The sequence below is a fragment of the Tetrao urogallus genome (assembly GCF_951394365.1).
Source record: "Tetrao urogallus genome assembly, chromosome: 1".
NCBI lineage: Eukaryota > Metazoa > Chordata > Aves > Galliformes > Phasianidae > Tetrao > Tetrao urogallus.
Window position 1 is genome coordinate 134,922,362 of NC_136813.1, and position 14,637 is coordinate 134,936,998.

Genomic DNA, 14,637 nt, shown 5'->3' on the forward strand with positions numbered 1-14,637 from the left:
TTTTTACATGCATCCAAGGCAGATCATGTACGTCCAAAGCAGTTGGTGTTGCACTAAAATCAGATGCTGGTGGAGTCATGCAGTCTGTGCAGTGCTTCCACTGGAACTATTTGTTTCTATGCAAACTCCTGGATATGTTTTTGCTTAATTTATAGGAAAAAGCCAGCATGTCATCAGCAATAAATCAAGAGTTTCTCCGCTTAAGTCCAGAATCATCTCTTGCAGTACACCATTAAGCTTAAGGCTTTCTCCATTGTCAGGCAATAGACTCATCTTCTAAGCACCGTTACTCATTGCCAGCTCCTGCCGTAGACCACGCTCCCTCCAGGCTGCTGGAGCTCATCCAGCTGACTCCGCCTGTCGTGGGAAAAAACACCACAGGCTCCAGCTTCAGCACAGGAGCGCTCGTTTCTTCCAGTGCCTCAGCTGGATCTGGAGAGGGATGTTCCCACATGCTGTCAGCACTTTACTCTGAATGCCATTGCTTCCACTAGTTTTGCTGGATGCCTGTGAACGGTCAGCAACCCTCTGGAGAACCAGCAAGCACCACCCATTTCCAGAAAAGGAATTGGCTGTTACACAGCACAGTGCCCTGGAACAGCTGGAGAATTCTGTAGAGGCAGTTACCCACCACGATAAGCACTGTATCCTTCCTCTGTTCGTCTTCCCAAATCAAATAGAAAATGACTTGTTGCAAAGAGAGTTGTTTGCCTTCCCTCCTCCAAAAAAAGGTAGCTTTGAAATCTTGTTCAAATAGACAAATGAATGCATAGGCTGGTTCAAACACTGAGCTTAATTAAGCGGACGGTTAAATAAACAGGAATTCATTTTCTAAATAAGTCTAAATTTATTCATTGCCCTAGTAAAAAAAGTTTGGATTACAAGTGTCTGAACAGTATAAAAGTACAAAACAGGTTCCATAGATTTCTAATACATTAATACAAAGTGCATGACTACATACAGTTCATTCTGCATTACTACCAGGAATGGAACAGGTGGGAGGGAGTGGGGAAGCAGTTGGCAGTTGAAATCTAGCAATAAATAAATAAATACAGAAGAAGAGATGATCCGTATCAGAGCACAACCTACCATCAGTACTGCAGCCTCAGGTGTACAGAATTACTGATGCTGAAAACACAAACTCCAATAAAGGCAGGTGTCTGCAAAAAATAGCCAGTACTCTTGCTCAAGTCCTTATCAGACATGACCGACCTAGTTAGGCAGTTACACAAGTATCCACTCATTTGGTTGCAGATGAAAAGCAAGGCATGTAGCTTTGTCTTCCCTTCAGAATCTCAGGGAGCTTAGGAAAAAAAAAACAACAACAACAACAACACAATAAAAGAGCAATGAAAGCTGTAAGATGTAAGGCTGTGATAAGTCAAAGCCTTCTTCTGATATCCTCTCCTCAGAGGCTGGACTACTCAACAGAAGGGAGAAAGGAAAAAACAGCTTTGAGGATGGAGGCTCCTCTTAAATCCTGCATATCCTTTCCTACCTATATTTTAATTTGCTAACTATTCCCATTTCAGGAAGTGAGATTACACAGAAATCCAGTCCTAAGCCCTACCCACCAAAGTTTTACACGGATGACTCGCACAACAAGGAAAGCTTGTAGCATCCATTGCAGAACATCCCAAAAAGAGTAAAAAGAAAAATCCCTTCCCTCCCCCCAAAGCAAACAAATAACAAAAGCATAATTCTCAAGTTACACAAATTAGACCTTCATAAAGGAACATGAATCAATAGGGAACTAAAACTGCAGCACACTCCTCCAGGAAGCTGCTATCACCCTAAAGGCAAAGTGGAGTTTGAAGGAACATCGCACTGGTTTGCACACAAGTTCAGCTGGGAATCTTTTGATCATGTATGCAAACAGAGCTGCCTCTATTCAGCACAGCACCAATCCTAATAAAAGCCCAGTATTTACAAAAGCCTTGATCTGCTGGTGAGAAGCTGTGTGGCTCTAAAACAAGCACTGTGAATCCAAACCACAGGTTGGAATCAGCTTGCGTCCCCAGACCTGAATCTAACTTGCTTAGCAAGTGGCTTGGTCTTATGTCAAGCCTGAAACCAGCAAGTAGTCTTTTTTGTGGTCACATTTGAGCTGCACTGGGCCAAGAGATATAGCCGTTACCTGGTTATGGCCATCGTCTACACCTAACTTGGGCACTGGGTTGTTTTCTTGGTCCTCCTCTAATCACCAGTCAGTTACTACACAAAGCCCAGAGGGTCTGCTGCTAGGTTAAAAACAAACAAACAAGTCTCCCATCCATTTCACTGTGTTCAATTCTCAGGCAACTCCTCCTCCTCCCTTCCTAACTAAGAAGGGAAGTGCTCCTACCCCTTCCCTAAGAGCATCTGTTGTTGGGAGGCTTTTTCAGGTAACTATCACTTACAGTAGAGATGTCTGCAGTTAACAGTCTGTCACATATCTGTCTTACAACGTCAGTAGTATAGGGTGAGATCTCCACACCTTCAAAATATATATATTTATACAACTAGAGAGGTGACAACATTTATATGTATTAGTTCATCTCATACATGTCTAAGAATGAAATATTTTCTTGGGGATTTAAGGGAGGTTACCAACCAACTTAAAAAAAAATAAAAACCCTTACAACCACCGTTTCTTTCAATACAGAAAGATGAACTACATACACTTTAATATACAAAACCACATCCTCAAGTTCACTTGTGAAGGGAGTGGGAGGGAAAGATAAGAGGGACAACCTTGCAGCAGCATTCAGCTTCACTAAGTGTTCCATAGCATCTTAAATATTATGTACAGTCTTTCTGAAAGGATACAAACTAGTTTCAGAGTTTGTGGAATTGTAGCAGTAAAACCCAAAACAATTCTAGGGAATAGTCTTTTGGCAGCATAGCAGGTGTCCAATGTGAACAGAGTCACTTTTCTAGTATTTTTCCAGAGAATAAGAGGATCTGTATAACTGTCTGCAGCTCTCCAAGGAAGTCACCACTCCTCTTGGGTAGAGATTGCTGGAGATTGTGGTCCTTCTTGTTCTGGCTTCTCAGTGGCAGACTTTTTATTGCTACAGCAAGGTTTGAAGAGATGAGTGTCTATGAGGACTTCCCCAAAACGCCCTTTGTAAATAATTCCACAGCAGACCTTTTGCCTGAAAGAAAAAGCAAGCAGAGATGCAGACAGCTTGTGACACTGATTCCTTGAGCCTCAGCATTGTTTGGTTATGACAGGAGGGGCTGTCCAAAGAGAGAGAGCAAATCAACGTCTAAATCCACATCATAATTTAGGGAAGGAAAACTAAAACAAAACACAAGACGACGACCACTAACAACAAAAACCAATCAAACAAACAAAACCATGCACATAAAAAAGCCATGCCTACATAAAATTAAGTCTCCCATTTTACTTCCCAGAGAAATTTCAGCTACGCAGCTATCTAGGTTAAGCTAGCCTTGACAACAAGGCATTCAAAAACACCATTTGAGAGGAGGCAGCAAAGTTACAACGATCCCAGTATAGCAATTAGCTAAACAAGGGATTAGTGTGTCACAACACGTAATAAAACAAACCCATCAGCTCCAAGAAAATCTTGTGCTTTTCCTCTCTTTTTTTTTTTTTTTTTTTTTTTTTTTTTTTTAAAATGACCACCATCACAGGTCATTCAAATTTAATGCTTGGCAGCAAAACATACGTACATGGTAACATGGTAACTTGTTGCATCTACAGAGCATAGTTTTAAGACAAGACAGTGACATTCAGAATATTGTTCGTTACTCCCAAAAATGTAAGAACATCTCTCCAGATAGCATGTTTTTGTTTAAGAACTGGAGGGAGATAGGGGAAAAAGTCTTGAATACACAGTGTTCCTTTCCAGTAAGATAGACATTGTAGAATACTTAGTGACTTAAATGATATCTCTAACACAAGTTCAGCAGCAGCAGCACCCTGCAAGCTTCTGAGGAAGCAGCCTTGATCACTGAATATGAAACAAACTGCTGTCTGTACAGAGCACACCTTCTGTTTCATTTTACCTCTTCCAATACGTGAGATCTAGAAAGGAAAAAACCGGTGTTCTGCTGGACCCAGCACTCATCTCTGTGTCAGAGCCCTCATCAGACTGGTTGCTGTAGCAGGGGGATTGAGCTGGGGAGGCACTTGAAGTGGTGCTGTGGGCATCAGAGTCTGCAGGGTGGGGGGGGAGAATAAATGCAAGAATTAAGACATGCAGCAACTCATCCTTCTCCTTACTTCAAAAGGTCACATGCAGACGGGAACCGAAGAGAAAGACTTTCCTAATTAACAACAAAAGCCTAATAGTAACCCATTTTTCTTGCCCCTGCCTACTTCAAAAATCCTTGAAAGAACATCTGTCACCATGTGGGAGACTGAAGCAGGTCCCTGTGTGTGAAGGACTGCAAAGAGGTTCAGGGTCAGAGTCTCAAATGCAGCCTGAGCAGCACGCTACACTTCAGACACGATCCTGGTTCTTCTCTGTAATCACTGAACACTGTTGAAGCTGGTCAGGACCTTTGCTTCAGATGCAGCCCTTCACTGCAAATCTCCTTTCTTACTCATTAAATTAAAATCCTGCAAAGCTCTTCTGATTAGAGCAATGGATTAGGTAGTTTAAAGCTCCAGCTGGAACAAAACTGTAAGCTATCAACTTCAGGTATGCAGATGCATATCTGAATAGAGATACTGCTAGCTTCCTTTTTAATTGCCTTTACTACCCACAGTAACACAATAAGAATTGACTATTGCACATTGGATGAGTAGATAAAAGCTGCTTAGGTCAAGGCCTTCACTGGTTCTTCTGAGAGCACTTCCTTCAGGTCAGGCAGAATGATAGAAAACAGAGAAGATCAAGACAGCAACAGTTAAGAAGCTACAAGGTTTGCTTTAGAGGAAAAAGAAACTAGATTGCTGACATATATTTAGAGTGTTACTGACAGATGGATGTGTGGGAAAGATATGAATCCATATCTATTTGAGAATCTAAGTGCTAGTGGAAAGAAATCACTGAGACTAGCAGAAGGTTTAAGGAAACTGTACAGAGGAACATGGCAGGAGCTTACAGAGTACATGTGTATGTTGGGGGGGGGGGGGGGGGGGGGGGGAAGAGGGGCAGAACACAAACAGGCTAAATAGAAAGCCTAGGCTGAAAACATACATGGAAGAAAAAGATTGATAGTGGTATCAGCAGAGCAAGCAGCCTTTCTTGAGAGGAGAGAGCTTAAAACTATCATAGCAAGTTAATGAGAACAGGGGGAAATCTCTTTCAACTTCAATGAGGGCTTTGCCCAAGAAGTTCTTCCATGAGATGTGTCATTTCAGCGTGAGATATAAGCTGCAATTGCCTACTCCTTCCAGCCCTGCTTCTAACCCTCTCCTTGTCACTTCTCCACCTGACACAACCAGCCCCCTTCAGATACTCATCCTGCACACGGTCTCCCCTTTCATTCCACCCCCTCCCCAAGCACACTGAGAACAAGAGGTTACAGGAACAGAGAAAGCCTGAATGCGTGAGAGCACAACTGAATCCAGGAGGCGACTCAACACGGTCACTTAGCAGTAAGTTTTAGGGGAAGCCAAAGTTTATAATCAAAATCTGTTTGGATCTACTTACTATGCCGCTTGAATTCTTTTTGCAGCTTGCTGATTTGATTGCTCTTTATTCTGCTTCCAGAGAGAGTTTTCATTTTCTTTGGTTTCAGTGTTGTTTTCAGACTGGGTCCAGCCCTGGCATCTACCACCTACAACACAGAAAATGCACACAGTGATCCTGAATTATGCCCAGATACTGCCTTTGTCAAGATGTCTGCACTGATCTAGCTGAAGGAGCTCACAGAATCATTAAAGTTGGACTGGATGATCTTAGAGGTCTTTTCCAACACCAGTCCATCCCCACCATGCCCACATCCACACAGTTGCTGAACACCTCCAAGAATGGTGATTCCACCACCTCTCTGGGCAGTTACACTCTTTCTGAGAAATGTTTCCTAATATCCAACCTGAACCTGTCCTGTTGCAACTTAAAGCCATTTCCTCTTGTCCTAGGGCTGTTACCTGGGAGAAGAGACCAACCCCACCTCACTCCAACCTCCTTCCAGGGTGTTGCAGAAACGTTCAAAAGCAGTCTAGTTAAACCAAAGCAGTTCTGCATACTCACACTTATATTTCTCTTAAATCTGGTTTATAAGAGGCTGAGTTTGTAGGAAAAGAAGGCAAACCAGTTTCAAAAGTACATCCAATTAAACTTACATCTTCTTCCTATTTTGACAGATTCAGTTGAATAGGCAATGGTTGTTTACATCTATAGAGGCTCAATCAAAAGAATGACAACTAAGCATTTACCCTAGAGATTGGTTTTGTTGTTTTAAATCATTAGTTTAACTTCTTAATAAAGCTAGAGCTAGTAACAATCATAGTTCTGGATCCTGTTCTCACCAAGGCTTCCTTTATAAATATTATTTCATACACAAGGAATCCTGATCATCTTACCAGCCTTAGGCCCAAACTGAATTAGATAGATCAAAACAGAACATATGAGCAGGAATAGCTGCAAGATATTAGTCTTTAATTACCTGATTAAGCCACATTGATTTGTGTGCTGCTTGGAATAAGTCACCTTGCTTGTTCAAGCTATTAAAAAAAAGTGACCAGTTTTGGACAGAGACCAAATTCTATCTATAATGTTTTGAGTGTCATAAGAGACTTCTGGACAAAGTTATGAGATTGTGAAAACAAGGAATTACAAGGTAGGTTAGTCTGCAACGCCATCCATGGCTTGCACCATCACAATTTGTACGTAAGTCTAACAAAGACAAGAAATATTCCAGGCAAGTTTTAGAAAAGTTGGGATTAGGGAGGGAAGGCAGTTCGGAAATAGCAACCCCTAAACTCTTTCTAGTGCCTCCCTCTCTGATGTAGAATGGACTGAAGTAGAAGGCAAGTTAATTAAGGGCAGGGAAGAAATAGATAAATTAACTAACGTGATTCCAGTTTTTTTTGGATCCTGCTGGCAACTTTTTCCATCTTTTCACCAAAAGGACACAGGCGTTGCAAATGTCTCCTGAGCGGGCCTCGTGGAGCCTGGTAAAAATGAAAAGCAAAAATCACTCTATAACAATTAATAAAAACAATCATGCAATAACAGTGTCAGAAGCACAAGGAAAAGGGTTCCTTCTCAAGATCTGATTTTCAGGCATGACAATTAATCTGAGGTGCTTCATCAGTGCCATCTGAAGACCAGGTCTGACTTTCAGAAAAACATTATTCCATGTAGAAATAAAAGGCACTGTAATTTACCACCAGAAGGAGGCTAAGAAAACCCAGCCCTATTACCTTCTGTTGTTTATGTGTTGTTTGCCTTGTTTTGCCTCGTTTTCTTTTAAACCACAGCTTCAGTGATTGGATTGATTTGATTGGAGAGGGAATAATCCTATTCCTTGAGCGTAAGCAGGGAACAAAACTCTGAGATCTGACAAAAGCTTATTCAGCTCTTAGCTTTCTCAGAGTTTCAAGGATGAGTAACAAATACCATCCAACACACTGCTGCATACATGCAGGATAGGGTTTCAGAAACAGTAGTCACTGAAACGACAGCAATACTTGCTTCCTTCTAACAAGCTTGCTTCAGAAATCATTTCTACAGCTAATCACACCAGAGGAATCCACACTAAAGGGAACACAGAGTTGGGTTTTCCAGCTGTTCAAATGAGAGGACTTTGAAGCATGTATAGATGAATGGGCAGGCAGGCTCAGATAAGCCCTTATTTGTTCAGAGTTAAGACTGCATTTTTCACCTTGGCAAACATATTTCAGATAGCGCAAGACCAAAAGCTCCAGTATTCTGCAAGCTTCTTTACTGCTGTTTACATATATACATAAAAAAAGCAATGGGCCTTCAGTCTTTCCACTGCCAAGGGCAGCAGCCAAGAATTACGACAGCAAAAACTGTCAGCATCAGATTTATGAACAAAAATCCACAGTCAATACAAAGCGCTATAAAACCATACATGAAAGGGGTGTTTCTAGAAAGGGGGGTGAGGGAGAAGAAGGAAAGAGACAAGGTAAAGACTCACAAAGCCTGCAAAGATTTGCACACGTGAAGTTAAAAGCTTGAGACAAGAGAAGCAATACTGATAAAACACATACAGTTTTCAAACAGCAGATATAAGTTAAACTTTGGCCTAAGATTTTGATGAGAGTCAATCCAGTGAGACTGGAAAGAAAAAAAGCTGAATATAACAATGTATTTTTCCTAGGGAAAAAAAAAATTGAGGAAAACTACAGCAGCAGAAGCTGTTTATTTTGAAATTTTAGTGAGGTAATCAGAAGAGTTTGCCTTGTTAACAATTCAATGACAAAATCGCAAAGTTTCAAAAAGTTAGAAGGCCACTGCAGCTGGTACAAGAAATCACTGCTATTTAGTTGTTTGGAAGCATCAGTAACAAAAGCATTAGGCACAGCTTTGATTAACTGAGAATTTGATGAATTAATTCTCATTCTTCGTCAGAATGGTCTCCAATGAGAAGTTTTAATAACATATCAATAAGCCTTATCAGAACAACAGCACCAATAGCCAAAATAAGGTACAAGCTTTATCTCATGTCCTCACATCTCCAGAATAACCAAAAGCCTCCACAGATCCATGCTGCCTTCCACCTCGTGCAGGGATTCATACCTCTAAGGATCACAACTAAGTCACCACGCATGCTGTGAGGGCGAAGAGGAATTGGCCAGAGCCTTCAATGCTGTCATCTGCTTCAGCTTGCATGAGCAGCCACACTGGGCTAATAACCCAGCAATGCCACACACAGCAGAGGAACCAGTCCTACAGTGGGACAGTCACAAGGAGACTGGGGCTTTCCCCCACCACCTACCCAAGCCAACCACATCTGACAGTGCATCAAGTGTGCAGCTCGGAGATCAAAACCCTGAGAGATGCAGAGTTGACTGAAGGAAGAGTCTTACCCAAAACAGTTCTGGAAATCCTTTTCGTAGCGTTTACTGTCAGTGAAACGAGAGCTGGAAGACTTAGCTCTGCAAATACAGCAGCCCTCTATACTCCGGTACATCTTCGGTTTGTGAAAGCCAAACATTTTTTCCTCCCAGCTGTAGCCTGCTGAAACAAACAGGAACTGGTGTTACTTATCACTTTTTAGATACTGAAAGCAAAACCTGTGTGATTCACTGGGTAAACCAATACTGGGCTGTAATTCAGGACAGGTAAGAGCGCTGGCCTGATCTATCTCGTATTGCTTCCAAAGAGCAGATGCACCTAATCCACACCTTATTATCTTACAGAAGAGTGAACAACAGCTGGGATATCAAGCAATATCCATGGTGACTGCACTGTTCTCCAAGTCCATGCCTACAGCAGCAGCATAACCCAGAGGTGCAGATGCAGTACAGGAAAGCCATACTCATTCCAGCAGCCAAGCGGGCTGCAGGAAGACCGTGCCAACCCGCCCCAGGTCACAGCAACCAGGCCATCATCATCAGCTACCCTCACTGCAAACCCGCCACTGTGCTGAAAGCAGCAGGAAAGCGAGTAGGAGTCACTTCAAATGAGCTGCAGCCATGCCTCCGGGCTGTGGGGCAGACATACCTGAAAAGCCGCTCTAAGAGCAGCAGGGTGGAGCCCTCCAGCCCTCAACGGAGCACAGCACTGAGGAGCTCTTCCTGACAGCCAGGCCCAGACGAGCAGCCTCCACGGCAGCAAAAGCTCTTACCTACACATACTTCCATGAAGGGCACCCCACTGCCCTTTAGAAAGGTCTCCCCACCTCCAGCCTATGGTGCTCCCCAGTGCATCATGCCTTCAGGCCCAGCATGACGGGCTGCCAGAGGGCACACAGGTCCCACAGAGCACCAAGTGAAACGGATGCTTTCCTGGTGTGGGGCCAGGATGTGCACAAAGGCTCTGCTAGCCACGTGGAGATGCCAGAGCCCTTGTCATGGCCACACAGGGACTGCTCCAAGAAGGGCTCTGTTTGAACAGACTGTGGTTTGCCCAGCCAGCACCATAGCAAGGCCTCTGACACTTGTCATCCAACACACGCAAACTGCTCAGAGGGGACAGCCCACTGGTGACAGGAAGCTCCCCGAGAACAGGCTTCCACTGCTGAGAACTTCTGCTTTTAAGAACTGAAAGGAGACAGAGCCATGCAAATAGCACAGTTTTCTCCCTTCCTCTGACAAAACCGCCAAGTCTCTTACAAGCTAACAACGACAAAAAAAAAAAAAAATACAACACAACAAAACAAAAGCTTATCTCCAGCACATCTATTGAGAAGTCTAGTGGCTCGAGGAGGGCTTTCTGGAGAGCATCTCCATCACACGTGGGAGAATCTGATCAGTGGGAACTCCCAGCCACCTCACAAGCCCAGGGACTGCCATGCCCCAGTAAACGCAGCTTAGCCACTGGGGAATGCAGGCAGCACATGGTCTGTCTCCAAATCTTCACCCACAGCAGTGCAAGGGGAAGACTTACATGCTTCCATGAAATGACTACACCTAGCATCACACTTACCTTACTGACAGGCACTACACATAGGGATAAATAACCTGCATGTTTTTGCAGGATCACAGCAAGTCAGTGAATCAACCACCCAGGCTTGAACATGGTCCTCCACATGGACTAATTCCAACAATACCCCCAACCCCACAGGGGAAAATGAGGACATATGGACACTGCAAGACAAATTTCTGCTGTCCCAGGTAGCAAAGGGCAGCAGAGTTCTGTAGAGGAAAAAAAAACAACACTCATTGTGTCCAAATCCCTCACAGAGAAAAGGTAAGGGACACGCACAAACTGAATAATGGGAGAGAAAGATGGAGGGGATGCTCTCCCTTTCAACCAAAGTTAACACAGCTGTTTGGCACGCATTTGAAGCGCTGTACTCCTTCGTGCACATTTGCAGGCTCACCTCCAGCCAGGTTCCCCCAAGGATGACTACTGCACATAGCCAGCAGCATCACCCCAAATGCTTCCTATAGGACTCTTTGCTCCCTTTATTAGCACAGCACTGGCCAGGAGATCCAGTTAGTATCCTTGGACTGTCAGGACAAATAAAGGAGTGTCTAGGCAGACACTTAAGAGTACATACTTTGTTTCTCAGCATGCAGCATTGCCCTTCAGACAGATGCCTCTCAGGGATACCATGTTTAACAAGCCTCTGGAGATCCAACAGCACAGCACCTTCCCTTGGGGAATTTCTAGCTACCAAACTGTGGCTTCAGATTATGTGACAACCTTAACCTGCAATCTGGTGCTTTTCTTCAGAAAGACAAGAGGTAACTGCAGACAAAAAGTTCATGAGAACTGTAAAACTTAAGCAGCAAGAGCATCCTGATTGTTACAGGGCAAGACACAGTACTGATCTCAGCTACTTGATTTTCCAACCCAGGGAGAAACTCCCAGAAATCCAGACACTGATGAGGTGATCTCTGCCACCAGCTGGTATTTATATCACTGTAGAAATAAGATGCATGTCTTACAATTAATGTTCTGGCAAAGGCTAGCATCAGACATACATATTCCGAAAATATTTTGTTTTGCATTATTGCTGCCATTCTCACAGGAGCAGCCTCTCAATACAGTCTTTCAATAGAAGGGAAACTAGTGCCATCTGTTTCCCACTTGATGAACGGTCAGTAACGGTATTACCATATATCACGCCTGAATGGGGAAAAGCTAGTAGCAAAAAAACCACAAGTAGAACACATTTCTCTGACAAGCACAGTTGTAAATGGAAGGCATCCGTCCAGTTCCACATTTAATCTTAACCAGTGGCCATTTGACCATTATGCACTAAATATTCTGTCAGCTGCATAGCTCTGCAGCTAATGCAGACTGCACTTAAGTCTACAAATACTTACCAACACTGCTAAACTTAAAGTGCTCCATCTCAACTTTCCATAATTGTCTGTCTAGTGCTGGAGTTGACATTATTTCTCTGTAGACTTAGGTGTAGTTAGGACACATGATCGAGCCATTCAAATGGTTTAACTGAAAGCTTTGCAACGTAGGTAGATCTCAGATTAGAATCAGGGAGTTAAGATTTTCCAGTTGGTATAACACAGGCTAGATTTCCTACTACTGCAATGCATGAATCTCAGCTGTGGAAGCTTAACCATGTGAAATTGGGGACAGATAAAAAGAAGCCAGGTGGGACTGCAGCTCCATAAAAATTAAAAGCATCACACAAGATAGTTTTGCCAAATTTAAACAAGGTATTTTAAATACATGAAGTCTTAAATTAGCAGCTGTGCAGAAATGAAAGGGAACCACTCTACCAGCAAAAAAACAAACAAACCCAAGAAAAACAGAAAACCTAGTGGGGCATATTTATCAGTCTGTTGAACTGGAGATATACCTGCACTAATGTAGGGAATCTAACGTAGAGAATGCTACTCCCTCAAGTCAGAGAGAAAGCGATCCTCATCCCCTGCCCCCCTGCAGACAGAGAAGCTGTTTACCCCAAGTCCTGCATTAGCAGCTGGAATGGAAGGAACAAGTTCTCCGTACATCTGCCCTGACATTTTAGGAGAGCAGCAGAATAGGCGGGGGAAGAAAAACACACCCTGCTTATTACGTTTGTGAAGGGCTGGTACAAAGCAGCATGCATCATATGCATGTGAGAATTCTTTCATGCTTTTGTTGCCTGTCAGGACTAGAAATTGGGACTCAGTTTTCTTTGCAAAACTTAATTTGATGGTCTAAATTAAAAGGTATTGCTTCAGATGCTCATTAAGATTTCAAGTCAAGGAAGAACTCCTGAACTTTTCAGATTAAGAAAAGCTGAGCTGCTTTCATTTGCCTTCCCAGATTCCTCTGCATTCTTCTTGATCACCCAAGAAGAATGAGAAATCTGTAATAACAGAGAGGAAGGAATTCCTAGAAGGCAGGCATGTCTCCCTTTGTAACACAATTATCAGGCCACTCAGAAGGAACGCGCTCACCTGCTTCTCATGAAGCTGAAAGAAAACACTCCCCCACGTTACAGGAGAACCAAAGGATGCCACTCTGACTACTCCACACCTCTCTCTTCTCTTGTCTCCTCACTCTGGCCTGGATCATTCATTCTCAGTGCAACACAATGCTCCCAGCACCTTGAAATACAGAAAGGCTACACATACTCTGGTTTCTGCATCAGCAAGTGCATACACCCAGCACACGTCCACAAACAAGTAACACTTCCAGAACTTCCTAGGGTGCCTTCCCTTTCTCTGTCTGCCCAAAACCTTACTGGAAGGAAAGTGACATTTGGCCACTGCTACAGTCCAGGCACACCAGAATGAAGCAGCATCCTGCAGAGTTCTGACTCGATAAGCTCAGCTACATCAGTGAGCCAATTCTTACGCCAGTCCTGTCTGCAGCTACCGTTGTGCAGCAGTGAGATCTCAGCACAACAGATGCAACTGGCAGAGAAGACTCCCAGACCACACTGAAATTAAACCAGACATTGCTTTTCCTTGTTTAAGACTCCCACAGTACTCAAGCTAGGTCACAGCCATCCTGAGTGAAACTGTCGGTAGCTGAGCTGCAGAGGCGCCTGCTGACCTGCTGATCTTCTATGGGAAATGCAAACCCGATTCATTTACACAAAGAAAAAGAGTGAAAGGCCGAGGTATTGGGCGTTCCTGCACGCTGCTATGCGGTTACTGCTCCAGAAGGGATAGGCCAAAGCATGAAAACAATAATCAGTAAGATTTGCATAAGGAAAAAAGAAATCCCAAACCTGTCCCACCTGCAGACATTCCATTTCCCCCTCTTGAAACTCCTATTGCAAAACTAAAACCATGTTCAGCCTAAGCAGGAGCCCCACAAGGAAAACCTGAGCTGCTCGATGAGTCTGTGATACTTATCTGGGTGCACTGCAGCTGTTAAGACGCTGCCAGCAACCACCTGCTGCTGGAAGAGCATCATGGACACTTGGATCACAAGACACTGAACAGGTTTTATTATCACAAGGTTAGAATGTCTGATGACGGCTGCAACAGAAGTAGTAGCAGGATAGTGAAGTCACTTCACTTAAGACACTTCCACGTCTTCAAGCAGTACCAGCAGTCATTTCACGTAGACTTTGGACAGAGCACATTCTACAGAAATTCACAAGCCCGTGAAATGGAGCCCCACCCCTGTGTTCTGCTGAGCCTCTGCTCCCAGCCTAGGCCAAGGGGCTGCCTTACTTCTGCTGGACAGCCCCGGACGGGCAGCTCCAGGACACAGCAGGCTCAGCAGCAGAGCTGCAGGCATTGCTCACCCCAGAGACTTAAGAGAAGCTGTGTTGAGAATCAGTGCAAAGCACTTTAGTGATACTGTTGCTCTGTACAAGTAAGGTAAACCTAATGCTGTTTATCACAATCCGGGTGAATGCTCCAGCACTCTTCACATTTTCTTCCCTTAAGCAGAAAGCAGTGCTTTCTTCTGACTGGGGGAGCCGCACACAGCCAGGAGCTCCCAGAGATCCCCCCAGCCGGGAGAGGAGCAAGGAGGAACTTTTCCCACTGGCTGAGGAGCTCACTGCCTGCTTCCTGCAGGAGCACAACGCCGCAAGCCCAGAGGTGCGTCTGAATACCCCGCGGCTGCAGCTCACAGCAGAGCCCGTAACACTCGGCTGCCTCCAAGGACTTGGCGACAC

General features: G+C 44.0%; 1 protein-coding gene across 1 annotated transcript; it reads right to left on the reverse strand.

Moving 5' to 3' along the window:
- Positions 1-2,974: 2,974 nt before the first annotated feature.
- Positions 2,975-13,073, reverse strand: SINHCAF (SIN3-HDAC complex associated factor; the record flags this gene model as incomplete). The annotated part of the gene is made up of 6 exons (XM_079546373.1): positions 2,975-3,137; positions 4,018-4,168; positions 5,613-5,739; positions 6,979-7,078; positions 8,963-9,129; positions 12,993-13,073. 6 exons carry the CDS (start codon positions 13,071-13,073, stop codon positions 2,975-2,977), a joined length of 789 nt encoding a protein of 262 aa, XP_079402499.1.
- Positions 13,074-14,637: the final 1,564 nt, after the last annotated feature.